Source organism: Dermacentor albipictus, chromosome 6 (genome assembly GCF_038994185.2).
Source record: "Dermacentor albipictus isolate Rhodes 1998 colony chromosome 6, USDA_Dalb.pri_finalv2, whole genome shotgun sequence".
Taxonomy (NCBI): Eukaryota; Metazoa; Arthropoda; class Arachnida; order Ixodida; family Ixodidae; genus Dermacentor; species Dermacentor albipictus.
This window is the reverse complement of record NC_091826.1, coordinates 54,314,147-54,341,807: the sequence shown is the minus strand read 5'-3', so window position 1 is coordinate 54,341,807 and position 27,661 is coordinate 54,314,147. Positions and strand designations below refer to the sequence as shown.

Genomic DNA, 27,661 nt, shown 5'->3' with positions numbered 1-27,661 from the left:
GAAAACATATAGCACACTTGACAGGGAAGAAAGGAAAAGCAAGGAGCCGGGCTGGCAACTGGCCACCGGAAGGGGCACAACGCATGCCTACTCTTCAGAAAAGAGGGTACAGGAACGTAATTTCCTGGGGGAGGGGGGTCCCTTTTTCCTATCTTCCGTTTCTATAGAAATGGAAGGTAGTAAGGGAAAGAAACGTGCGAATTCGCCAAGTGTCTCAAAAGAAGGACCTCTGGTCGAACTGCCCCATTTGCGTCTTCCATCACAAACAGAATTGCAGTGCGAAACTTAATCTTATCCTAATAAGTTACGCTCCTTTAAAAGCGAAACGGGTGCTCCTACCACCGCAGGATGCTGAGTAATCCTACGGAAAAACGACAGTTTCCGCACCACCTCGAAGTGACGTCGCAATTTTTTACACCGTTTACTCGGTTCCATTTCATTGTTTGTCGACCAGAGAAGGGTCTGGGGACCGCCTCTAACTTCACCGAAGACGCAAGCATGCGAGTTTCGAGGGCTTCTCCTGCACCTATAAACGGGCGACTATGTTATCTTCAAATCCGTGACTAATGCTGAAATCCGAAACCATGCTGAAATTTGTGACCTCACTCAAACGTACCGACATTGTGACTTTGACGTAACAATAAAAGTTTTGGTTTCACTTTCTCCACTAGTAACTAAGCTGTTCTTCGCGCAAAGAACTAAAAATGCTAGTTCCACGAGAAGGCTTTCTCGGCATCAGTGTTAAGTGACTAACTGAAGCAAAGCGGACAGTTGGACGAGCTGGCTGACGTTGATATTTGAAACAGCGCAAGCGTAACGGAAGTTGGATGAGCGTATGCGCGCGCAAGGTTGGCCTTTTTGTATTTACTTCATTGATATTTTTTTTTTCGAATTAAAAAAAACTTTCAGCTGTCAGTCAGCGCCTGTTCTGTGCACGTCAGTTTTCCTCCCGTTCGCGCTGTTTCAAATTTATTTATTTATTTATTTATTTATTTATTTATTTATTTATTTATTTATTTATTTATTTAGCATACTTCAAAGGCCCGAGAGCATTACAGGAAGGAGTGGTGAATAAAAATATTTGCACAGCAAAAGAGAGAAAAAGTACAGTTATAACAAGTAAAGAAAAACAAGTTAACAAAAAGTTTCATGAATGGCAGTCTTGAAGCTGCTGATGTCGGTGAGGGTGGAGATAGAAGCTGGAAATATGATGGATATATGAAGACGAACCGATCAAGTGAGGCCTATGGTCAGGTAGGGTCAGGTGCCGGTCCCGACGTGGGACTAGCCGGGTGCGCGACGAGTTCGCGTCCTCGCCGGACCTGCAATAAAGTTTCTTCACTCACTCGTGGTCAGGTTACCGCTTGCGCGTCACCTATAGCAAAGCTATAGGGGCCACCGCGTCTCTACTGTAATTGATTGCAAACTACAGATAAGTGTAGATCCTTCTGTCACTGTAAGAGAAAAAAACAAAACGCCGCGATGACTGTTGCGCGATCTCTCGGCTATCGCACACACTACGCGGATATACTGCCTCCCTTATCAGGGTTGACCGCATTCCGCGAGCTCTCTCATCCATTCAGACCAGGTACGGGAGCGTCTCGCGCGACTGTCACGCGCTTTATAAAGAGCGCGGAGGCCTTCCACCTTGCTCGCTCCCAGTCGCCTCCCCGTATATCTGTGCGCCTTCCATACAAACTAAGCCCCCCACTTCATTGGCAAGTGGCCACCATGCGCCGCGTGCCTCTGCGCTCTGCCTCATTAGCATCGCTATCGATGATTGATCGCGAGCGCGTATAGTGTTTCGAACGGGGCTGCACGCGCGATCATGTCGTCACTAATGCGCTCGCCATGCTCAGCGCCGAAGCGACAAAAGATCCATGGAGTTCCATTGGCGACGCGTCACCTTATTCAGCTAGCTGCTCTTTCTTGACACTTGAATCACCTACGATATGTCTACCCTTTCCGCGAGCAAAGCGTTGTGAATAGCGACTCTTTAAAGCGTGCACGTTACATTTGGTAGCGCACCGCGATCGGTTTCGTTGATTGATTGATTGATTGATTGATTGATTGATTGATTGATTGATTGATTGATTGATTGATTGATTGATTGATTGATTGACTGACTGACTGACTGACTGATTGATTGATTGATTGATTGATTGATTGATTGATTGATTGATTGATTGATTGATTGATTGATTGATTGGAACGTGTCAGTGCAGCACTGGAACTGCAGAGGCGTCCTAGTGAGCAGCTGCGCATTGACTTCGGGAGGCGAAATGCGAAAAAAGCGTACACGTAGCTATAGTTAGGCGCGCGTTAAAGAAGAGGGTCAAAATTAAGCTTGAGTCTTCCACTACGGTGTGCCTCGGTAAAACCCGAGAATATAAATTGTAACTGCTTAACGGAATGGCACCCTCTTTTGGTCGGATGTTCACCTTTGCATCTCGTCTATAGCTTTTGGTGCAATGAGTGGTTGATCTTTGTCTCACGTAGAGTTTTAGGCAAGGCCGAATCAAGGCTTTTGGGGTGCGCCTTTCTTTTTTTACATAACGCTTGCTGTTCTGTCATTTAGCATGACCACATGGTGCTAGTAGTCCTCGTATATTGACTCTTAGGGATAAATGACATGAATGACAAAAAAAGAAATATCGTCAAAGCCAAATTGGCTGGAGGGCCAATTTTTCGAGTGGAAGCTAGGGCCCAGGTTCAATACCTGCGTCATTTCGTATTCGAGCGCTTAATATCTAATTTTAGCTTCGCCGCGACGACCCGCGATGATGGCAAGTTCTCGTTGCAAACGAATCAGCTTGACCGCAGCGGAATGTGACTTTAACGACTGCTCTTTCCAAAAAAAAAAAGAAAGAACGAAACATTGAAGACTGAACATTTCTCACAGAATGTCATAAATGTATATGGCGCATCCGGTCAAGCCTGCCCGAATACGAACAAATGCCAGTCTAAAAAAGAAAGGAAAGATAGAGAAAATAAAAATATATAGCAGACAGTGCGTCGGCAGAAAGATAAACACTAAGGGCAAAAGACATAAAAACAAGGTTACGCCAAACCCACGTCTTTATCTCGGAATGAGGCGGCACACAAAGCCACTCACGTTCTGCACACATGGGAAGATATGCCGGGCAACTGATCATAGAGTACTGCAGACGCCTTATCGGTGTCTGTCCACAGTACAGCGGTACAACGCCGACAGGGAAGTGATGTGTGCACAGTTCTGGGTAGACTGCACAATCTTTCGCCATCTGAACGAAACATTACTGCGGGAAACTTTCCAGTGGGACGCATCCGATAGCGTGTAAGCATTCTTTCCAGTCGCTCATCTTGCACTCGTGCAACGAATGATTTGAGTGGCCGAGTTAGTTACGTACAGCACGACTCACTGTGTCGAGGACGACGCACTGTAGGGCGAGTGTCGCAATGACCTGTTGTAGTTCTCTGATTGGTGAACGTAACTAGGCGGAATTAAATTTTATTGGACGGAATTGTTGTAACCGAAATTAATGTGAATTTGCATTAATTAATGGGGCATGAACTAATATGCATTAGCCTCATTATTCTTTATTGACTCAAGTAATGTAATCGTAATTATTGTTAATTATGATGAACCCCTCTTAGCTGTCTTTAACTGAACCTGATTAACATTGATTGATTAATCGGTAAACAATCGAAATAGCGTTGTGTATTTTAAGTATCCTTAATGAGTCTTAACTATGTCTACTTAATTTAAACTTTACCATTCTTGACTACGCTAAATAACTTAACCTGCATTACATTTAATTAACCTTACCATTCATAACCACTCTCAGTTAATCGTCATTACGCTTGAGTAATTTTATCGTAATCAATCTCCGTTAGGCTTTCCTACTCCTCATTAGTCTTAAGGATTCTTATTTCGCCTTAATTAACTTCATCGTATTTTATCTTACTAGTTTTTTATTAACGTTAATTACTGTTAATACATCTCCAGTACTCACTACATACAGCCATAATCATAACTCTCAGTAGTCACATGTAGTTATAAGACATTCTCGTGCACACACCCGTAGGACCCACGTATAACCCCGGAGTGCATCGTTTCGCGCGTCACAGACGGACGGAGGGACAGAGTGTGAGAGGGGTTGAGTGTACCCCACCTGCACCACTAAAGTATCGCAGGTTGGACGGAGGGACAGAGGGACGGACATATTTCCGAAGGGAGTTGCTAGCCCCTAGAATGCTTACCCATTAAACGTCCCAGGCCTGTGCTACCGAAGGAACGCCACGCAAAAGGCTATATTCGCGCTGCCCAAATTTCTGGGGTCTACGAACCCATACGTGATACCTTAAAAGCTGGCGTACCACCGCTGTGCAGCGTACACGATTTACTTTATTACTACACCCTTCTTTTTCTCTTTCCTTACGTTCTCTTTCGTCTTTTTTATCGCCTCGTATATCTTTCTCCCGTGAGGTACAGCCCAATCAGAACTGCCTCATGGCTAACCTTCCTGCATTTCGAAACATCCTTATTTTCTCTCTCTCTCTCTCGTCAGTCAGTGCTAAGTCGCGATCTCGACGACTCGTGCTGGTTAATCTCCCATAATCCGCTCCTCCGTGTATTTTTCTCATTACCGTCTCCTGCACCCGACGCACCGCAACGCAAATCGTCCCGAACACTGCACGCGACCGGCTGCACGTGTAACTGTCGGCCTCACTTTCCCCGCTGCGCATCTTACGAAACCGTACGTCGCCGCACCGGGGTGTTACCTAACTTACGAACGCGGTCAGCGCCCAGCCGTCCACCCCTCTCGGGCCTCCTTCCTGATTGATTCCTTCCGCCGGACTCTCGAATCTTCGCCTGTCCACTTAAGCAGTGCCCCCCCCCGCGCGCGCGCGCGCTGTAGCACTCCGCGGGCACTGCTCCTTCGTGTCAGCGGCCGCTCGGAGGTTCCCCGTCGACGTAATGAAGCCGCCCGTGCGTCGCTCGGGACAAATTGCGCTGCGCCAAAGAAACGCACAGCGCTTCTTCTTCTTCTTGATGATGATGATATAGTAGGGGGGCGGGAAGCCCGGAAGTTGCGCTCTCATGAATATTCACGTTGTGCGCGTATGTGTATACACACGGCGACGATGGAGCAGCGTGTATAGTGGAAGGGGCCTCCGTCGGGTTGCCGCGGAGGTGGACACCGGGCATTCATGATGTTGGAGAGGAGGAGGGAGGACGAGCAAACAGTAACGGAGCCCGCGTTTATTTCTTTTTCATCACCTCTCCCCTTTCCCCTTTCTCTGGCGCAGGATGAAGAAGAAGTACTACTCCTGGGAAGAGTGCATGAACCTGCGCGAAGTGAAGGTGAGTGCGTGGTCAGCCGGTGGGTCATCGACGCGCTCTCGGTCGTTGCGTAGTCGAAGCAGAAGCGATCTGGCGCTTCTTTGCGGTGAGTTTGTGCATACACTACATGCCTCGAGTCTGAAGGACTTCGCGTGCCTGGTTTGATGACCGGCGCGAGCCGCTAGATCGGGTGCGCCTGACCGCATTCCGGCCAGGTCGAACCGCGCAGAAAGAAGCGTTCTCGCGGTGTGTATTCTCGATGGGATTTTGTTTATTCTTTTTTTTTCGCTCCCACAAGAGAAGAAATGGACGCCCGCGATAGTGGATTGAGTGAGGGTTATTGGCAAACACTTGCAAATAGCCGGTCTCGCGGGGGATTTCGAGGGGCCCCTTTTCCAGCTTGAAGCCGCGTATCTCCTCACGACACCGTCGGTGTTGGAAGACCTTGAGTGAAACACGCTAAGCAGCGGCGCAATACAAACAGGATAGGACACACAACACACGCGACCCGTACGTTCATGGATCGACTGCCCGGCGGATTTGAGCTCGAAAGCGGCGGCCGCCTAATTGTCAACTATGAAGCACGTCCACTTGTAGGGGCGTAGCTATACTCTAAGCGTATCTGAAAGCCAAGCCTTTTGTGTATACAACTGCAGACGTCCCAAATCCTCCTCCTCTTAGTCTTCGTCCCCGCCTTGTCTGATGTCGTAAGACATTCCAAAAATTTATTTTATTTAAAAATTAATACACTCAGTGGTATAAGCAAGAGGAATCACACTACAATCGCATCGGCATGGCATCGCCATATACGTGGGGCCCAATTTTTCTAAATTCCCGTTCTTGGTGTCATTAACATTCATTCAGTCACCCCAGATTCGTTAATTTTGTACTGGACCTGACTTCCAGTCTATAGAAGCGTGATATTTATGACGCATGCGATGGGTAACGTCTAGGCACCGGCAGGGGAAGGAAGCCCGCCTGAAGTAGGGAAGGGGAATTGGTTTGTTATTTTCTTACGCACTTGTCAAGGCTAACACTAAATACAAGCGGTTTCAGTACACGTCACAGAGAAACTTGGCATATTCCGCACTCAAGAACTAACTACGGGAATCAAATGCTGCGCCATGAACTACCATCTCTACTTAACTCTTTTCATTAATTACCCTACTTATTATCATTTCAATTGGGTGGCCACACTTGCCATTCATATTGGCATTCACATGAATGCTTAGTGTTTTTCTTTGTGTTTTGTTATGATGTATACGTATTCTAAGCTGTAATTGCACAGTGACCTATTTAGTTTTTGTATTTCTGTGAATGTTACCCGTGAACGAGAAGGGATTCATGATGTCTGCATTTTGTTGTCTTCCTGTTCGTGTTTTTCGTAACCTGTATGACAATATTATTTCTGCACTCATGTCAATTTTTTCGCCGCAGTGCGAAATAACTTTGTATAAGTAGTCGCATTTATCCCCATATTGTTTATATTTTTTATTGTTCATCTTGTATTTGTGCACGCATTGCTACGTGATGCCAAAGAAACCAATAAGGGACACAGACCTAGTCAAGCCGATTTTATGGCTTTTTGTCTGTGCCCCTGCTATCTGTACGTTGTATAGATGCAAATAAAGTTCAAAGTTCAAAGTTCAAATGTCATTTTGTGTCTCACAGCCTCGTAGCAACGAAGTACAAGGTAACTGAAAGTGTCAACAGACAACCGGGAATCATCAAAAAAAAAAGAAAGAAAGGGAAACAGAGACGGTAAACTAGCTGGGAAGGACGGGAACAAAATAAAAAGTCTATAGTAATTCACAAAGACTGCAAACGAGAAATCGGGAGATAAAGTGTGTGCGATCGCACAAAATGGGGCAGTGCCCGGCTGTCTGAAGTCCAAGCTGGTTGTGTGAGGACAAAATCATAGCGACACAAATATTAGCAGTGGGAGTAGCCATGTAAGTGCCCGCCCCAGCAAAAGTTCGGAGACGACTCAGCGCGTCGCAATGAAATGGCAAGGTATTCGCCAAAGCCGGAACCCCGAGGAAAACTTACACCTTCCAGAAGAGCTGCGGTTCAAAGCAGATGGGAGCATTGCCTGGTCAGTGGCGGACATGTCCGGAGTATTGGTGGGGGAAAAAAACGGTAGGACATCAACGGAACCGGGGTCATCGCATGCATAGGTAACACTACAACATAGAGATAGCAGTTTTAATGGAGAGAAGCGATCAAGGAAAGATAAACTGAATGAGATATTACAACAAGTGTAGTAAAGCCTGATTAGTTAAAGCAGGCTAGGTGACTGTTTGTCCCAGCCCCGTTTCGAAGGGGATGCCAGTAGTGCCAGTAGAAATTATTATTATTATTATTATTATTATTATTATTATTATTATTATTATTATTATTATTTTAATGTATGCGTGCGCCGTACCTTAGGGTGTTCCTGGGCAGTTAAACAAGGTTGATTGATTGATTGATTGATTGATTGATTGATTGATTGATTGATTGATTGATTGATTGATTGATTGATCGATTGATTGATCGATCGATCGATCGATCGATTAAAGTAATCTGGACATCTTTTCCAAATCAAAGCATGTGAATTTTTCTCCAATGTAAGTTCTTCTTTTCCTGTTTTTGTTATTTCCGAAACTTGTCTCTGCAGTGAAATTTCTTCTTCAGGCTTTTTTACACCGCACTACAACGTCTACCGCTGTGACCGGGACTTCAGTGGGCCTAAAAAAAGTGGTGGCGCACTGATTGTTGCTGACACTTCATTAAGATGTGGTCGGCGTAATGATACAGAAAGTGCACAGGAGTCGAGTGGTCTAGAAGTTTGAAACTTTCTATGTACCGCCAAATATTCCCCTGTTTTGTTTGATGAGGTCATCTCTTCTATTGAAAGTACTATCTTCCCGTAACAAGCACAGAGTAAACTTTCTTGGTGATTTTAATACACCTGGAATTTATTGGGGTGCGCTTAGATATTCTCATTACAATCATTACACAGAGAACAACTGCAACCCGTTGTTAGGCTTTCTGTCCTTCTCTTCCCTTCAGCGGAATATGTTGATCACTAATTTCTGTGGTAACGTCCGAGACCTTTGCCTTTCGAATGCTCAAGTTATTGGTGTCTCTCGTTCCGACATTTCCCCTGCGCGTCTTGTGTGTCATCCCTGAGGTAGCGCTCCTCCAGTGGCCTAGAGGAACCATCTCACTTTGCTTTCTGCCGTGGTGATTATGCTCGTTTATATAATTTCTTGTCCACCACCGATTGGTCACTGGTTACAGATGTTGATGACCAAGTACATCAGATTACGGAACGTGTTTTGAGCAGTGTGCGCAAATGCCTTCCCAAGTACAGTCCTTAACGCTCAAAATATCCCTGTTGGCTCTCACCTGAACTGCCCGAAATCATAAAGACCGCGCGCACCGTGAACCTGCAAACCCTGTGCCTAATGAGTAGAAAGAAGAATTCCGCTTTCTTCGAACTCTCTGCAAACGCCTCTATATAAGCGGGATCACGACTCATATAATGAATTCTTGGAAAAGAGTGCCTCGGGCCGGCATGCGAAATTTTGGAACTATATCCGCAAGCGCTGTGGTCAACGTGGAGAGCTTTTTCTCCTGCTCGGCTCTAGAGGAGTAGAAGTCCAAACAGTTGCGGATAGTTTTGCGGCCCATTTCTCACCATTGTATAATGTTGCGGGTCTCAACGCTGGAGTCAGTCGGCAACACTGGTTGGTTCCTACCTCTAGTGCCGTGTTGTTCGATGAAAAGCTCATCCACGAATTCCTTAAGCGCTTGAAGCCTTCCTTGTCCTGCCCCCCTGATGGCAACCCCTCCGCAATTCTAAACGCTTGCGGCAGTGTATCTGCTCCAGTATTGACACCTAAATTTAACAACTCCTTGACTACTTCCACTTTCCCTCACATGTGGAAAACTGCTCGTGTGCTTTACTGCTCTTAAGACTGGCTGTGAAGCCGATGTTTCGAATTATTGCCAGATTTCTCTGCTGTGCCACGCCTAAGGTTCTTGAGCTTGCTCTCCTTAGCACGTTCTACTTCACAGTATCCTCACCTGCCCCGAACTCCTCAACTGCATCACGTTTCGTATTCCGCGCAACATCACCAGAGAACATAGACCTTTCCATGCTCCGGCCTGTCATCACCAACATTCAGCCGGTCACGGACTATTGAGACCTTATAAAACTTATTTTCATGACCTCAATATTTTTCATAACACGTTGTCATTGTTCTTTTCCGAGTTTTTCACTGTTGTGTCATAGTTTCACACATTGTTCAAATGCCCTTCTCCTCTTATTTTCTTTTTGTATTTACCTTGCGCTTTGTTGTATGTGCACTCTTCTTTTCACATTGAATAAGCTCACATTGAATAAGCTTTTAGCGTGAATAAGCTCCTTCTAAAAATGACCTTTGTCATCCATTTTTTTGTCACCCTCTTATTAAAAGCAGCATAGACACTTACGCATCTTTGCCCTGGCGCTTATCGTATAGGCATAATGCGTGCTGGTCCTAGAACGGCCGGTGAGCCTGTCCTGCGCCCGAACGTCAAAAAGCGGTGTGGACAAAAAAAAAGCTGGAATGCAAAAAAATGATAATAAAGAGGTGGTATATGACCCTGCAGGCGTTGCAATATTGTTCTAGTTTTGAGGAAGCATAAACGCCGTTTCGCCGAGCATCACGGAAGAGCTCGGGTGAATCATTACTCTATAGTTGTTGCGTGGTGGCTTGGCCGCATACAACAGTGCGCAACAGTGCGCAACAGTGTGGGATATCTTGCATTTTGGGTCCTCTAACCTGAAGTGAATTATTCGAACCCTCGCTGGCACGTTAAGTTATTCGTACCGCATAGCCCCACGTCCATCGCGCGCACGACTTTCGTATAGCAAGGTGCGTCACAGGGAAGCCGTATACATCAGACCAATTCGTTAAAATACGCGTGTGCGCTCGCGAAAGAAAATTTTGATCATAACTGGAGAGGTTAGCCGAGTAAATGGTTTGGCATGCTATTGCTGGCATCGTACATCGCAACATATATCCAAGAATGAAAGAAAACAGAAAAAGAAAAGTGCACAGACATCCACTCGCGCACCAACTCGCGAAAATATAGTTAACACTGAACACAAAGAATTGAGCGAACGTTATCCAACTCTGTCCCTTTGACTGCAGCAGCGCCGCTCCCTGTTCGGCATTATCAGAAAAAAAAAACTGCACTTATCATCTTAGAAACGTAGGTAACCAATTTTCCCCAGGAAACAACGGTATATGTTTTTCTTCAATATCTATAGTGTCGTGAAAAAAAAAAAGATATCTTGTTCTTTTTATGCAATGGTCACTTCCTTAACTAACCTTTACTTTTCACATAGAAACACGCTTCCGTACGTAGAAGAGTTAAAGAAAGACCTTCCTTCTTGTTAACCGGGTACCTTGTTCCTTCGATGAGGAAGCTCTTTCTGCAGGGCAATTAAAAAGACGTTACCACGTCGTCACGCGTGATGTCTCTCGCCCCATCCTCGCTTCTCATCCCATATATTTCATTTCTTTTTCTGCACTCTTTATCTGAAAATGCCATCACTTGGTCACACCCCGTTAAAAACGTTTTCCACGTCCAGCGCGCGTGACCAGGGTGAACGAGAACGTCGGATGGCGTAGCAGACGCGTAAGAATGAACGGTGCTGCATACATATTGGATCGAGCCTTTAGAAAAAAAACTACCTTTTTAATTTTAATCGCGCCGTTGGTGGTGCCCATGCCCCATTTAGTATAGGGCCCCTCGAAACACGGTGCTTGCCCATTCCCCGAGGAGAAAAATAAACCCCAAAGAACGGGCAAGAAGATAGAAAGGCTACACAGAAGAAAGCTGGAATGTCGGTTGGAGGCGTCCAGCTTCTATCGGTAACCTCTAAATCATGGGGAGGGTGAGCAAGAGATAGAGAGAGAGAGAGAGAGAGAGAGAATAGGAGAAAGAAATGAGGGGAGATGTCTGGACTCTTGAAGGTCGTGTCTGAAGAATACACCGATAGACGCCGTCGCAATGCCGAAGCTGCAAGAAGGCTCCTTAGCGACTCTGCGCTGCCTAAAACACGACCGATTTTTCTCCGCGTTTGTAAGCGCTTGCTGCAGTGGACCATCAGCAGCAATGGAGAGACGAAGGAGTCGATGGACGAGCAAGAGCGCTCCCGGAAAGTAGTCCCACATTCTCATTCGCGTTGGGTTCGGGGAACAAAAAAAAAAAGATAAACATCTTATCTACTACGGCGCTTATATTGAAACGGGATACCACTCGGCGTTCAGTTTGACTTGTCCCCCCCCCCCCCCCCCCCCCCCGCTTCTCTTTTTCGTGTTTCCACGGGCAAAATCGAAACCGTCGCACGCGGGAGCTATGCGCTGATTCGGTATCGGTTCCGGAAAACCGAAAGCGCTGCCGCACTACTTGGCGCAGTAACACATGGTCAAAATTTCAAAAGAGAGAGCGAGAGAGCCGGACTACTTGGCGCAGTAACACATGGTCAAAATTTCAAAAGAGAGAGCGAGAGAGAGAGAGTGTGTGCGTTTTTTTCCACAAAATTGACGCTTTTCAACCAAAGCAACCGTTTGCGGCCAACTTGGTCGCACAATCTCTGTCAGTCGCCGGCGTGAATGCCGCCTAACCAGCATGCAACGCTGCATTGCGGGGCCGTTTTGGAAAGTGCATCCAGACACCTGCATCGGTAGAGCAGGAGCAGCGCGCAAAGAGCATCCGTCGCATATAACCTATAGCATGCAGAAGTAATAAGTTAGTATACAGGGTGTCCCAACTATCATGCACTGAAATTTTTAAAAATATGCAAATGCCACGTAGCTAGACAGAACCAATGTATAATGTTGTTTGCCGTCGCTTGTAGATACCCGGACTCCTTCCTTTTTTGCATTGCACCCAATTACATAATTAGTCTCAATCAATTAATCGGCTTCTCAAATATTATAATTAGATGAAAAGTGTCAATGAGAAAATTGTAGGACAACATGGAAAATTCCCGACACAGCTTTCTGTCACTCAAAAGTTCGACATAAAGGATTTTTTCCGAACGTGAAGGAAGCCCGCGAACACACGCAGAATTGTCGCTCGAGGCATGTACGGACACAACGAAACCAGTATCACTGCAACGTCAGTGATGATACCACGTTACGCAGGCCACATAGTTTCCTGCACAATCCGCTAGAGGGAACTGTGGGACTAGTGTCTATGCGGAAGCTTCAAGCCGGGTGACTCAGCCAGCGTGGGAATGACAAGGCAGCGCGTGGCTTTTCCTAAGCTTTGTTCTTCTGGCTTCAAGCAGCTTCTGTGTCTTGCAGAATTGATAACTTTCGAACAAACTATTGGTTTACAAATGCAACGATTCTCAGTGATGATGCATTTTCGCGGAGTGTTATTGCTGCCATACGTTTAAGAAAGATGCGACTGTTTATTTTAATAACTGCAGATGAAGCGTATACTAAATGAAACCGCAAGAACGTCAGAATAACGTCACGCACGAGAGTTCGAGATATCTGTGTGCTAACCATCTTTCCTATAAATAACTGATTGATCGCGGCGTCAGAGTTCTATTCAGTAATTTCAGCAGGAAAGTCTATAGCGCGGATATAAATTTTAGGCTTCTCCGCCATGTGTTACAAATATTGGCCGAATATTTGCCAGATAGTAAGCTGCCGGCACTGTGTGTTTAGAAAAAAATATTTTCTGATTAGAAAAAAAAAAAGTTTGTTTACACTACGTACAAAAAATAACGATAGTAAACAAATGTACAAGGCTATATGCACAGATAATACATATCTACACACCATTAAACAAACACTACGCAGGTGCGAACATCAAGAGCATTAGATATAATATACCACGAACACATTAAAAAGGAAACCAGAAAAATTACCTAAAATTGAATGTTATCGCCACTGTCAACGAAGGGCTAGAGGAACAAGACAAGTAAGGGGGGGGGGGGGGGGGGGGGGCTTAGCTACGTGGCACAGGCACATAGAAATCCCCAGGAAAATAAACTCGGGTATAAATAATGTCATTCAAGAAGAGGAAAATCCAAACTGCGGTCTGCCCGAATGTTGCTCCTTATTGTTTGAATGCCTGGCGCCCACATGTCATCCCAGATTTCAAGTGTGTCGAACGAGATACCTATAGGATTTTGATTCTGTGATGCCGCTGTAATGGCGAGACAATGTGGAAACGTGCGTTTGGTTAACCGACCAAAAGAAATTACCCGCAGGAAGCCGCAGGCCTCTAATCTGCAGATGACGCTCTATAGTTTTTAAGTAGGGTTTTTGGGATAAGATGACAAGATAAGATGAGAGAGGGGAAAGCCCTGACGGACTCCCCGCGTGACGCGGTAATATAATGAGCTTATACATTGATATACATTTCTCTGACCATGTCAGAGTTCTCCCATCCCACTCTCTACCTCTACCACGTGACCGGCTTCCCACACAATACATCCACTTTTCTGCATTTCGACACTCGTAATGCTAACCCAATAAAAAATATATATTTAACTGACAGCGCGGAATACGGTTTGGCTGTGTGACTGTTCAGCTACCATGAGAATAATCGGTGGTACGCGTACACTTGTCTAATTTTCATGCTTGTGACTTGAGACGTCATTGTGGCTTCATATATTAACTTTTGCCTTCGCCTAAATTTCAAAACAAGCTTTTTTTTTTCTAATTGCGTAAGGCCTATAGGGCTCTCCGCACACGTATATTCGTACCAAACTGTTTCTTTTACAATGCACTATTTGGTTGCATATTTATTTATTTATTTAGGAATACTGGAGGCCAACAGTTGTGGCCCATGCAGGAGGGGCTATACAAGGCATGGAAATACACTGTGACATTGAAACATTAAAAGATAAATTTGCAAAGCTGCAAAGTAGTTTAAAGCCAGGTGGACGAAGTTCATAGGCAAATCGGTGTACACTATCGAACATTCCTTCGATGATTGAACCACCATGTTCGCTGCTCCCATGTACACTATCGCCATAGCTTCCTCGATGAAGAGAGAGAGAGAGAGAGAGAGATGAGAAAGGCATGAAGTTTAACCGAAAGATATCCAGTTTGCTACACTGCTCTGGGAAAGGCGAAACAGAAAGCTCTTTTAAAAAATGAACACACATAAATAGAGTGGGAGAGAGAACAAAATTTGTACAGAACTGCATGTATTGTTTAGCTAGGGTGCCTTCGACCACTTGGCGTTTAGTTACTGTGCACCTAAACCTACATTTACCCTAGCGTTCTTTATTTTATTTATTTAATTTTTTTTGCATTTCACCCTCATCAGAATGCCGCCACAGCGACCGGTATTCGAACCCGTGATCTCGCGCTCAACGACAGAACGACGTAGGAAGTGAGCAACATTGGTGACGGGTTTCTGAAACTCGCGAACGCGGATCTCCAATTACCGGTCGTGTAGTCCGGCGTATAGAGAGCGGGTCAGCGCAAAGCGTTATTGCTCGTTCGCGGACCTACTTTTGCTACGCACAGCGAGGGGAAGCGGAAGTCGAGCAGAGCATATCGAGCACAGCTGAAGCTCGTTGGACGCGCAGTTGTTACGCCTACGCCACGGCATGAAATCAACTCGAAGGCGGCAGCGTGATGCGCTCTATACCAAGGAGCGAGTCACCGCGACAGCTCAAGCAGACATGGTGACCACCCCGGCAATGCCCGAGCAAACAGGACACGGGGAGTGTCGACGGCGCCCTTACAGAGAGAGAGAGAGAGAGAGGGAGGGAGGGAGGGAGGGAGGGAGGGAGGGAGGGAGGGAGGGAGGGAGGGGGAGGGAGGGTACATATATGGGAGAGAGACAGAGACAGAGAGAAGGAAGGGTCTGCTGTGACCTCACAGCAGAGGGAAGAGCGCCGTGTAAACGGTGGCCTCCGAGATCCAGCAGTTGTAAGTTGGTCACGTAAGGTTAAGTTTTGCCATTGTGTGGCGAAGTCTCCATCAGTGCCCGTCGCCACCAAACGACTTTTCGTTTGTTGAATGTACTTAGATTTAGGTGCACGTTAAAGAACCCCAGGTGGTCGAAATTTCCGGAGTCCTCCACTACGGCGTGCCTCATAATCAGAAAGTGGTTTTGGCACGTAAAACCCCATGATTATTTTTTTTTATTATATCGTTTGTTGAATGGGCTACCGACCCAGCTCGTGCTGGCGGCTAGGGGCCAGGAACTGCTGGACGCATATGGGACCTTAGACGAAGGTTCCACCCCGTCTGGTGCCATCGCGCACCAACCTTTACTATGGGCTCAGTAAAAGTTGATTCTCTCTCTCTCTCTCTGGGCTAGACGCGAAATACGAACTTGCCGTTACGCCAACTGGGCCCTTATATTCATAAAAAATCTGTTACGCTAGAATATTTCGTAAGGAAAATATACCAACCAATCTTGATGCTGCGTATATCATTACCGAAGGCAGCCGTCCAATGGCAAAAAGCACTAAAGAACGAAAGCCTTGGTGAATTCAGCTCCTGAATTCTTCTTAGCAACCCCACATGTGACGCTGAAAAAGGGTGACAAACTGGTCTGGCTGGTGCAGATTGGACTAGGTGTTACGGGCTCTCGGAACTCCACATGATCCGAGGTAACCGGCCACGCAATTACCGATGGCTTAGCGGCTAAGGTGTTTCGCTGCTAAACACGAGGTCGCGGGATCAAATCCCGACCGCGGCGGCCGCATTTCGACGGGGGCGAAATGCAAAAAACGCCCGTGTCCCGTGCATTGGGGGCACGGTAAAGCATCCCTGCATGCCGGTGAGTGAGTGACGAAACTTTGTTCTGAACCCCTGCAGAACGGTTAGCCTTCCCCTGTTAGGGAGGCGTTACCGTGACGCGGCCATGACGTCTTCGCGGCGTGTGGCGCCTCTACTTCGGCCGCGGCCGCACTATTCCCTTTGGTCGACCGCGCCTGCCCCTCCTTTGGGGTGGCAGCCTCCCTCCGGTTTCGCTCGGTCGTTGCCTTTCGAGGGCCGCCGAGATCTGCTGGACTGCCTGGGTTTGAACATCTTGGTCATAGCATCTCGTTGCGGCCTCGAGCCGCGGCGGGATCGTTGTTAGTGTTGCAGCTTCATGCGGATTCTTAGCACAGTCCCAAAGGATGTGAGCTGCAGAGGCTCTTTCCTTTCGGCACACACAACACAGATCACTTTCATAAACACTTGGACACACGTGCCTCATCAGCACCGGAGTGAATAACGACCCCGTTTGAAGTTGTCGGTATAAAACCGCCTCCTTACGGGTCAAGCCCGGATGAGGTGGCGGCATAGTCCTTCGCTCTAGTCGGTACCATTTCACAATTTCATTGTACGAAGTCATTTTGTCCTTGCTTTCCCACCACCACGACGGGTCGGCTGTAGTAGCAGCGGCACGGTTGGTTAGTCCTCGCGCCGCCGCGTTCGCCGTCTCGTTGTGGTTAGCGTTCCCGCGATCCGACACATCACTGCCCATGTGGGCCGGAAACCACTTTATCACCACACGCCGACTTTCACTCGCGAGATCGACCACACGCAGCACACGCGCGGCTTCACCACACACCCTTGCTCTGGCGTAATTTTTCACTGCCGTCCTAGAATCACAGAGCACAGTCGTGCACTCGGGGTCGGCGATGGCCAAAGCAATGGCCACCTCCTCGGCTTGATGCGCCCCTCGAGTCCGCACACTCGCCGCTGTTCTAGTTGCACCGGTCGATGCCCCGACGACTGCAGCGGCGAATGCCTTTCTGTCATGGGGATACTCTGCCGCGTCCACAAACACGGCACCTCTGTCTTTGGCATGGAGATCGATGAGCGCCTTGGCCCTCGCCGCCCGCCGCTCTTTGTGGAACTCAGGGTTCATATTTCTTGGCACCGGACATACCCATAGCCGTCTACTAATTGCGTCAGGTACAGGCACCTCTGTATTTTCGGGTCCCATTTCCTTTGGTCCCAGGCCTAGGTCACGCAGCACTTGTCTGCCCGTTCTTGTTTCTGATAGCCGCGCGAGCTGAGCGGTCCTCTGCGCCTCGGCGATTTCCTCCAGGGTGTTATGCACTCCCAAGGCCAGGAACTTGTCGGTGCTTGTGCAGTCGAGAAGTCCGAGTGCAGCCTTGTACGCTTTGCGTATGAGCGCATTGATCTTATTGCGTTCGCACTGCCTCCAGTTGTGGAAAGCAGCAACGTATCTAATGTGGCTTATAGCGAAGGATTCCACTAGCCGGGTGAGGCTTTCTTCCTTCATGCCTGCTGTTCTGTGCGACACCCTCTTAATGAGGCGGATGGCCGTGGTGACTTTGGCCGCCAGACGGTTGACCGTCTCGCCGTTGACTCGTTTGCGCTCAATCAGCATCCCCAGCACTCGGATCTTCTCGACAGCCGGGATCATGTGACCACCGCTCGTCTTGATCTTTATTGTGTCTTGCTCCCTCTCAGGCTCGTTGCCTTTCGTCTTCCTAGCTGTCCTTTTCGGAGGAACCACCAACAGCTCAGACTTGCTTGGGGAGCAGACGAGCCCAGACCCGTCCAGCTGCTCCTCGATAGCGTCAACCGCCTCTTGCAATGTATTCTCGATGTGTCCGTCGCTTCCTCCTGGGACCCAGAGCGTTATGTCGTCGGCATAGATGGTGTGTCGGACCCGCGCGACTCGTGAGAGGCGCTCGGCCACCCCTATCATTACAACGTTGAAAAGCAATGGCGAGATGACTGAGCCCTGGGGGGTCCCGACACTGCCGAGCTTCTTCTTTTGGAGCTGCAGGTCACCGACGATGATTTCAGTAGTCCGCTCCGTCAAAAAATCCTTGATGTACGCATAAGTTCTCTTGCCCATGTTTAGCCGTGACACCTGGGCCAGAATCGCAGAGTGTCTTACTTTGTCAAAAGCGCTCTGCAGGTCCAAACCCAAGATGGCTCGCTTGTCTTTCGTGTTGGTAGTGTCATCGAGGATGTCATTTTTCAGTTGTATCATGGCGTCCTGAGTTCCGAGCTTGTTTCGGAACCCGATGATGGTGTTTGGGTAGAGCCCCGAATCTTCCAGGTACCTCTGCCACCTGTTCATGAGTACATGCTCCAACGCTTTGCCCACACAGGACGTAAGCGAGATCGGCCGGAGGTTCTCAATGTTGGGTGGCTTGCCCGGCTTGGGAATCAAGATGGTCTTGGCTGCTTTCCACTGCCGAGGTAATGATCCGGCTCGCCAGCAAGTGTTGAAGTATGCCGTGAGGTTCTCTATCGCCGCTTCGTTAAGATTTTTCAGCGCTCTGTTCGTAACGCGGTCGGGACCAGCGGCGGAGTTGCTGTTGAGATCGTGCAGGGCAACCCGTACTTCCCATACTTCAATGTCTCGATCTAGCCACTCGTTTGCTGTCCGGGTGCGTGTCTGTGGGAGTGACCGGGAGGTACTTGTCGTCGAGGCGTTTCTTCACTTCGTCTTCCCCGTGCTCGGTCAGCGCCCTGTGGATGATCTTGGCCAAGTTGTGGTGCTGGTGAGACTTGGTCGTGGTCGCATCCAAAAGATGCCTCAGCATACTCCACGTCTTGCCGCAGTGCATCTGGCCGTCCGCTGCGTTACAAACCTCATTCCATTGCTGTGTGCATAGCACTCGGCTGTGGGACTCGATCTCGCGGTTGAGTTCGGCGACCTTCTTGCGTAGTTTTCTGTTTGTCCTCTGCGTCTTCCACCTTGACAGGATGGACTGCTTGGCTTCGATGAGGTGGGCGAGGCGGCTGTCGACCCTGTGGACACGCTCGTCCGTCTCGACTTCCTTGGTGGCCTTTTCTACCTTGTTTACAATCTCGGTGGACCACTTCTCAATGTCCGTAATTTCGGTTTGTTCCTCGGGTAACAATCCTCGAAACACGTCCCAGTCAGTAATCCTATGTTTCCGAAGGCTTCTGCCAACTTCGTCGGTACCACCGAGCGGGACAGCGACCTCCACAATGTAATGGTCACTTCCCAATTCGTGGCCCGTGTTGCGCCATTCGAAGTCCGCCATACCACCGCCATTACTCCTGACGAAAGTGAGATCGGGCGTTGTGTCTCGGGTGATCGAGTTGCCGATTCTTGTAGGGTATGCTGGGTCGGTAATTAGATTTAGTCCCAAGTCGGTAGCATCTTGCATTAGGTCCCTGCCCTTTGCCAATGTTTTGGGGTAACCCCAGGCTTGATTCGGCGCGTTGAAGTCCCCGCAGATTACCAGCCTGTTGTCGGGCCCCGCGACGTTGCACGCTTTGTGTAACAGTGCTTTGAATTTCTGCTTTCCGTGTGAGGGGCTACTGTACACGTTTACCAGAAAAGAGCTTTCCTTCTGCTTTTTCCCGGTAACCACCTCTACCATGGTGTGCTCGATTGGGCATTTGCTCAATAACTCGTGCTCGACGTACGTGACGCCTTTTCTCACCAAGGTGCAAACTCCCCTGCCGCTACTGCCGGCCGCGGTCCGGAAGCTTGGTGGGCTGGCGTGGGACCGGTAACCTGAGAGCTTTACTTCCTCAATGAGGTTCTCTTGCAACATGATAATATCTGGCTTTCTTGATACTTGTTCTAAGTGTTGCTGAAGTGCAGCCTTTTTCCCAGCAAAACCGTTGCAATTCCAATGCCAGACCAGGAGGCCTTTCACTGCTGTTGTGGTTGCAGTGGTTGATGTCCTATCCATGTTTGCTGAAAGTTAGCCATTTGCGTTGCCAAATTCTGTACTGTCGTCGTTAATTGCTGGCACGTCTGTTCAATTGCTATGAAACGGTCGGTAATTGTCTTGGTGAATGTCGTGCGAATATACTCTTCAAAGTGGGTGAGCCTATCTTCAAGGTTGTCTACCCTATCGCTGAGTCTCCGCTCTTTAAGATTTTCAATTGCTCTTCTCTTGGGTGCCGGACCCGCCGAGGCCGCGTTCTCTGTCCTCGGGTTCACCGCTACTTCGGGTTCATCCTCGGTCATTGCCATCTGCTGTGGTTGTGGCGATAAAGGCTGTGCGTGCTGCTGTTGTAGCTGGACCGTCATCAATCTCTTGATCTCTGCCATTTCCTTGCTGAGCCTATTGACTGTCGCCTCTAGTTCAGTGTTCTTCTTCCGCAACGCCTCGTTTGCTTCTCTTAGCGCCTTCATTGCCTCACTTTCGTCTTTAAATTTCCCTCCACCACCGGAATGGCGGTGACTGCTGCTGCTGTCGCTGCTGTTGCTGCTGCTCTTTCTTGGCTACCCCCGACTTTACTACGTCTGCCCAGGCTACTCTGTCTTTGGATTGGGATCGGCGGTGGCGGCTCATGCTTCGGTTTTGACTTTCGCTGTTGTTCCCGCGCGAGCGTGACTCGTGGCGACCAGCTGTGCCGCTCACTCCTGCTGACGTCATCAACGGTGGAAACTCTCCGGATGCTAGTTGTTGCTGTACGCGCTCTTCCGCCATCTTGCGCTCCCACTGCCTTTTCGTTACTACGTAGGGAGTTTTGTATTTGTTCTTGCATTCTCTATCGGCCGTTGGGTGTTGTCCCCCACATAGTTTTCATTTAGGCGTACACTCGTGGCCATCGACAGGGTTATTGGCCCCACAATCGAAGCACACTTTCATATGGGGGTTAGGACAAACGTCTCTTCTGTGGCCTATTTTGCCGCACTGTTTGCAGACATCGAAATGCTTGCGGTACAGACTGCACCTCGTTAACACAGGGCCATAACATACATAATTTGGAACCTTTTGGCCTTCAAAAGCTACAATTACGGTAGTCGTATTGTCAATTCTTTGCGCCCCTCTTGCTAATGGATTTCTTGAGTTAACAACGTTCCGGTCAATATCCGCCGGAGTATCTTCAATGGGAATGCCTCGAATGATCCCCTTGACCGTGCCATATGGTGTGGTTTGGTACGCGCCTACCTCGTGTATCTTGTCCCCGATTCGGATGGCCTGAATCTTGGCATAGGTCAAAGCACGCCCCTTATCGGGGGTACTCACCACCATGATATTCTGGTGTAGGTTGGGGCAGAAGGTATCCGCCGCACCGTCTTCTCTCGAAACCCTTGCCGCAGCCATGATGGCCGAGGCAACGATCCCAGTCTGCGTTCTTGCGATGTTTAGGCCTCCCCGCGGCCTCACGATCACTTTGGTTCCCCTATGGCGTACCTCATAATGACATCGTAGTTTAACACGTAAAACCCCATAGTTCAATTCAATTCAACGTAATTAGCTATACAGACAAATTCATTGCTAAGTTGCCTGCGTTTTGGTTGCATCGCAACGTCGCATGACAGCGTGAGGCCAATGAAAGTGCGTACATGAGCGACGCGCAGGAATGGATAGAGCACTAATTTCACTCATTTACATTCCGGTCTAAGGTGCTAGAGCGCGTAACACAATAGAAAATTTTGGGAGTTCGGTTTCACGAAAATCTGCAATGGGCGCAGTATGTAGAGTTCGTGATACACGGTGTTCCGAAAACGACAGGCATGTTAAACAGACAGCGTGCCTTATTACCCAGCCTTATCACGGTGCCTTATTACTCAAACGCCAACTTAATTTTTTTTAATTCATTCCCCTTTTCATTACTGCAACCTCATGTGGGGAGTTACGCCTCAAAACAATTTAAATAATCGCTACTTCATGCAAAGATGTGTTGTTCGTTTTATTCGCAACTTACCTTATCACGATCATGTTTCCTCCTATTTCATCGTGGACCGTATTCTTAGTGTTTCTGCTATGCACAGTCATCCTCTTCCTGAACTTATTTTTACTCAATCCACAGCTGATTATCAGTTAATCCTATTCACGTACACTAACGCTTCTCCGAAATACGATTTCAGGCGTTTGATATTTACCAAGCCAAAAAAAAAGAAAAGATCGAATTATGAATTGCAGTTATTAAATTGGCAAATTGTGAATTTCTTAAATACCCACACAGAATTACTGTCTCTAATTACACGTTCTCCTTCATTAACATCATTCAGCAAGCAATTGAAGGTATATTTCTTTGGCTCTATTTATTTTTCAATACTGCCAGTCCCATGAGGGACCATAGCAGCTGGGCATACAAAAATTAAATACGTGGCAAAAAAAGTGCACGTACAAATTGCCTGTCGATAAGCCAACCAAGAAACGCCAAAAGAACAAGGTAACAATACATATAAAAAACAAACAAATATAGATATCACATGTCTAGGAGACAAGCGCCGCAATACAGAGAATACATCATGAAAAGAATAGCAAATTGAAAAAAAAAAAGTAAACACTTTCACGATAGTCAGCATGGCTTACAAGATTTAAAAAGCATATTATGTGCATAACTAATTGCTTGATATGGATTCTAACTGGGATGTGAACTGAGATAATGAGTCTGCAGAAATGACTGAAGGGTCGAGGCGATTCCATTCCCTTATCACGAGGGGGAAATCAGAGTACATGAATGGGTCAATATGGCATGAATATTCTGTTATAGCGTGTACGTGTTTATGTCTCGATGATCGTGACTGCGAAAAACACGTGTATTCTGTTAGGTCTATCTTATAATAGTTCTGAATGGAGTTAAATAAAAATTTGAGCCGTGCTTGTTTCGCCCTTGATGATAGCGTCGCTAAACTCGATATAGCCGCAAGGCTAGTGGGTGATTCTGTGCCCTTATACTTGAAAATAAAGCGCAGCGCTTTTCGCTGTACTTTTTCGTTTCGTTATATTAGTTACTGAGTGGGGAAACCAAACTGTGTTAGCGTACTCCAAATCGACCTAACAAAAGTGGTATACGCGAGAAGCTTAGTCGACGGGGGTGCGAGGCGGAGTATTTAGTATTGTTGGATTACTGGTTGCTCATATAGCGTTATATTGATTGTAGTTATACGTTTTTTTGTATATTGTACCGTTGTACTTGAGTTCTGGCTGTATATTCTGTTACTGTCGTTTGTCAATGTCCACTGTAGTAGGTAAAATCAACCTGTTATTTTCTGCAGTTGTGCATATATGACCTGTATGTTAATTTCAATCTTGTACGAGAATATCTTTTGTGGAATGAATGATAAAATGATGCTAGATGCCCAGTCGGCTGACTCTATAATGTCACCTTTTGTCCAAAGCATCGTGACAATCATGTATTGTTAACCAAATAAATAAATAGCATAAATAATGATTTCTAATGGCATCCCAGCCCTTTTAATCAGCGCTGTGAAAAATGGACACCTACCCTGTGTAAGTTACTTATATATATATACATATATATATACATATACATATATATATATATATATATATATATATATATATATATATATATATATATATATATATATATATCCAGGCCCATCCTTCTGCGAATATTTGCTCCGGTATGCTTTTGTCCTCGCTTCAGGCATCCGACTCAAATAGCAACGCACTGCCCTTTAATTTTTCGTACAGATTTGTCCTCTCGATTGAAATCTCGTTGAACTTTTTTGTTTCCATCTTTTGCATCCAATTTACCGTCTCTTTCTGTTCCTCTTTCTTTTTGGTGACTGCTGTTTGTCTACTTACACTTTCGATCACCCTGTAGTTGGTTTCCCTTTCCCCTCCCCCAGTACAGGGTAGCCAAACGGAGATAACCTCTGGTTAACCTCCCTGTCTTTCCTTTGCCTTTTCCTCTCTCTCTCTCTGTAGTTGGTTTGCCGATTTCCTTGACTTGCTCGCCTCATTCTCCATTCCGTGTCAACGCTTTCGAGGTACAGATGTTTGTGCACTTTAGCTGCCAATCTCTTTTCAGCCAATGTTCCTTAGTGTTTCTATGACTTCAACAAGGAGCCCAGCCTGCGTCACCCTGCAGTGCCTCAATCGTGCTTTTACCGCGGGCCCCCGATGCCGATCTACCCACCGACATTTGGTTAACTTCCAACCGCGACGGGATGTCTGCATTAAGGCACGGAGTTGTATTTGCGAATGCTGGCACCATTACTCCTTTCCAGAATCTCTAGCCCACTTTAATGTAAGTTACTTTTTTTTTGTAACCCCAAAGTGTTTTGCGCTGCTCTATGTGAGAAAGGGTTCTTTCTATGCAGCGCAGCTAGAGTACGCTCTAGCGCAGCCGTCGGTGACGCCCTCCAGCGGACGATGAGCTTACTAGGGCAATCTGATTGGACGCGGCGCGAGATCCGAAACGTCCCGACTGGAGACGCGACGTCGCTTGCGATGATACGCCTCGTTCCCGCTCTGCTGACCCTCCGTTCCATCCAACAAAGAAAGAACTAGTTCGACTCCTAAGGCTCGCCGTGCGCCACCGACCTCCGGTTGAAGTCACGGTGCCGCACTTTCTCGTTGACCGTACGTTCTTTCGACCGGTCCGACACGCTTTTTAGTTCTTCTTCTTCTTCTTCTTCTTCTTCTTCTTTTTCGTTTAGAGGGCGGGTTCGCCCGCCGTACTGTTTCCGGGTTTGGTTGCTGGGAATGCGCTGGCGTACGGGAGTTATGCTTGCTGTAGCGATTATCACGCTGAATTAGTGTTGCTGCGTGGATAGCTGGAAAAAGAGACGAATCAAAGCAAAGCACACTAGGCGCCAAGATCTAAAGGAACACTTTATTAATGTTCGAATGACTGACAAGTGCAGAGAGGAGAGCGGCCATTTCTTGTGTAACCTGCTGCATGACCATACGCCATCCGTGAATCACGAAGCCTAATGGGCTCATCATCAGACACGCGAAGTGCTCATCTCGTTGCCAACCAGAATGCTGAATGATACCGTGCTACTGTGTATTGGTATCTGCCACAGTACATCACATACGCAATTCCGAAGTTGATCTATGCAGGCACATATACAGTGGCTCATGTTGTCTGCTCGGGAAAACAGCAGTCAGCATATACCTAATGGCCAAAGTTGACTCTCCTTAAGAGAGTCAACTCCTTAGGTCTGAGTAGCATTCACTAACTCCTACCGCTATCGTATTGGAATGGCGGACTCACCAATGTGCGCTAGGTGTGAAGAGACCATCAGTCATCTTCTGTGCCACTGTTCTCGCTTGGATAACCAACGTGACTCTCCTGTGTGCCTTGAATAGACTGGACGACAGGCCATTTACAGAAGCAAAGGTCTTGGGAGCCTGGCCTCACAGTTCATTAGCCCAGAAAGCAGTTCGAGCGCTTCTTCACTACCTGAAAGCAACAGACTTGAGTGCCCGACTATAGACATCCTGCACCGAACTTAGTGCATGTGAAAGTGCGATATAGACTCATGTTTTCTCTCTCTCTCTTTCACTCCCCATTCCCCTCCCCACGTGTAGGGCAGCAAACTGGACTCAGTCTGGTTAACCTCCCCGCCTTTCCTTCTTCCCTTCTCTCTCTCTCTCCCTCTCTCTGACAGTCCTTCTGGTTTTTATCGTGCGAGATCAGCCAACCTACATCCAAAGTGGGCTAAGTAGGTAAAAAAAGTTGTCGCTTAAAAAAAAATACCGGAAATGCTCCGTCTGTGCCTTTTCATAAGTTATTTCATCACCCATTATCACGCAGCAAACTTATTTCCCCGCTTCCGTATGTATCGCCTAGACTAGATCACATTGGTAAGGTCGGCATTCCATTATGCAGATCCAACGCTTTCTTGCAGTCGTTTGTACCACGCACTTCAAATAAGTGGAATCGCCTTCCCGCCTCGACGGCCACCATCGCAGATCGCCAATTATTCAAGAACGTCATAGCTAGCACTCTATAGCTAGCAACCTTTTTCTTCACATTGTTCAACGTGTACTCACAAACGCCATAGCTAACTTTATATATCTAGGTGACATTTTTTATTTATCTTTGTGTGTATATATATATATATATATATATATATATATATATTGTTACGTGTGGAAAGACACAGACGAGAGATGCTATTTACACGCTATTTACACGCTATTTACACTGGAGCCAGGCAACCAGGCTGACACTCGCTCGTGCCAAGGGCACCGACCAACAACTTCGTCGTTCTCGCGGCGGCTCGTCTCTTGAGCATCGCTCAATCATGTCGTAATAATTTATATATATTAACTCCTCTTTGTTGAATTTACCCGTTTTCCTTGTATCCACTCCCCTCTATAACGCCGTAATGGCCCTGAGGGTATGCTAAATAAACAAATAAATCAATAAAATGTCAAGCTGGAAATGTCCCGTCCGTGTATACTCATTTAAAGCTCCTTGTGTCTGCGTCGACGTACTCTTTTTTTTTTTTTTCAAGTCAATTAGTCCTAAGCGCCTCCATTTCTCGCAGTCTCTGCAAAAGCTGAGCCACGCCAACCTGGTCAAGCTCAAGGAGGTGGTGCGCGAGGACAACACGCTGTACTTCGTGTTCGAGTACATGCGCGAGAACCTGTACCAGCTGATACGCGAGCGGGACGTGCCGTTCCCGGAGGCGGCCATCCGGGCCATCGTGCAGCAGGTGCTGCGCGGCCTGGCCTTCATGCACAAGCACGGCTTCTTCCACCGCGACATCAAGCCCGAGAACCTGCTCTGCATGGGGCCGCAGCTCGTCAAGATCGCCGACTTCGGGCTGGCGCGCGAGATCCGCTCGCAGCCGCCGTACACCGACTATGTGTCCACTCGGTGGTGAGCCGCTTTTTTGTGCGTGCGTGCGTATGATGAGACAGTTTTAGTTACACGTACGTAGAGACTTTGCGTACGTAGAGCGTCTACGTGTGAGCAGTGCGCATGCGCAGAACGTAGCGGGCGCGCGCGCGTCTCACGGACGTACGTGAGATTCAATTCTTTGCGTGCGTTTCTTGCACGTTGACAGCTACCCGCTGGAGTTCCGCAAGGTCACGAACAAGCGATAGCGGGCCGCGCGCGCGCAGGCGGCTCGCATCGAAACACGGCGGCAGGATTGAATTGGCTACCGCCGTGTTCACATTTCCCGATAGATGGAGCTACGGGGTCCCTCTTGGCGTGCGTTGCGTACGTGTAGCTAAAGGCGTTTCAGATGGCGTGCACGTAAGGTACGTAGGCTTTTCACGTTTGCGTACGTGAAGCCTCTACGTACGTGTAACTAAACCTAGACAGTTTTAGTGCGTTATTAGACTATTTGTGCTGAATAAATGAAATAAAGAAACGATAAATTAGTGGAAATTAAAGTGGACGAAAAAACAACTTGACGCAGGTGGGAGCCGAACCCACACCGAACCCACCGAACCCGCCGAACCCACCGCGAAATGCGAAGCTTGTGGGTTCGGCTCCCACCTGCGGCAAGTTGTTTTTTCATCCACTTTAATTTCCACTAATTTATCGTTTCTTTATTTCATTTATTCAGCACAAATAATATCCCCTATGTTGTCCTTGGTGTCCGTGTTCGTTGGCTTCTCATGATATGACTAATAAAAATCGGGCCCTTCGGTTAACCTCCTTT

General features: G+C 47.4%; 1 protein-coding gene across 2 annotated transcripts in view; it reads left to right on the top strand.

Moving 5' to 3' along the window:
• Nucleotides 1–27,661, top strand: part of LOC135907790 (serine/threonine-protein kinase ICK) — a 77,280-nt gene that overhangs the window by 35,165 nt on the left and 14,454 nt on the right. For both annotated transcript variants that reach the window (XM_065439527.1, XM_065439525.1), the window contains exons 2-3: nt 5,293–5,347; nt 26,534–26,868. In XM_065439527.1, coding sequence (XP_065295599.1) covers nt 5,293–5,347; nt 26,534–26,868 — 390 coding nt within the window. The remainder of the gene's footprint in view (nt 1–5,292; nt 5,348–26,533; nt 26,869–27,661) is intronic.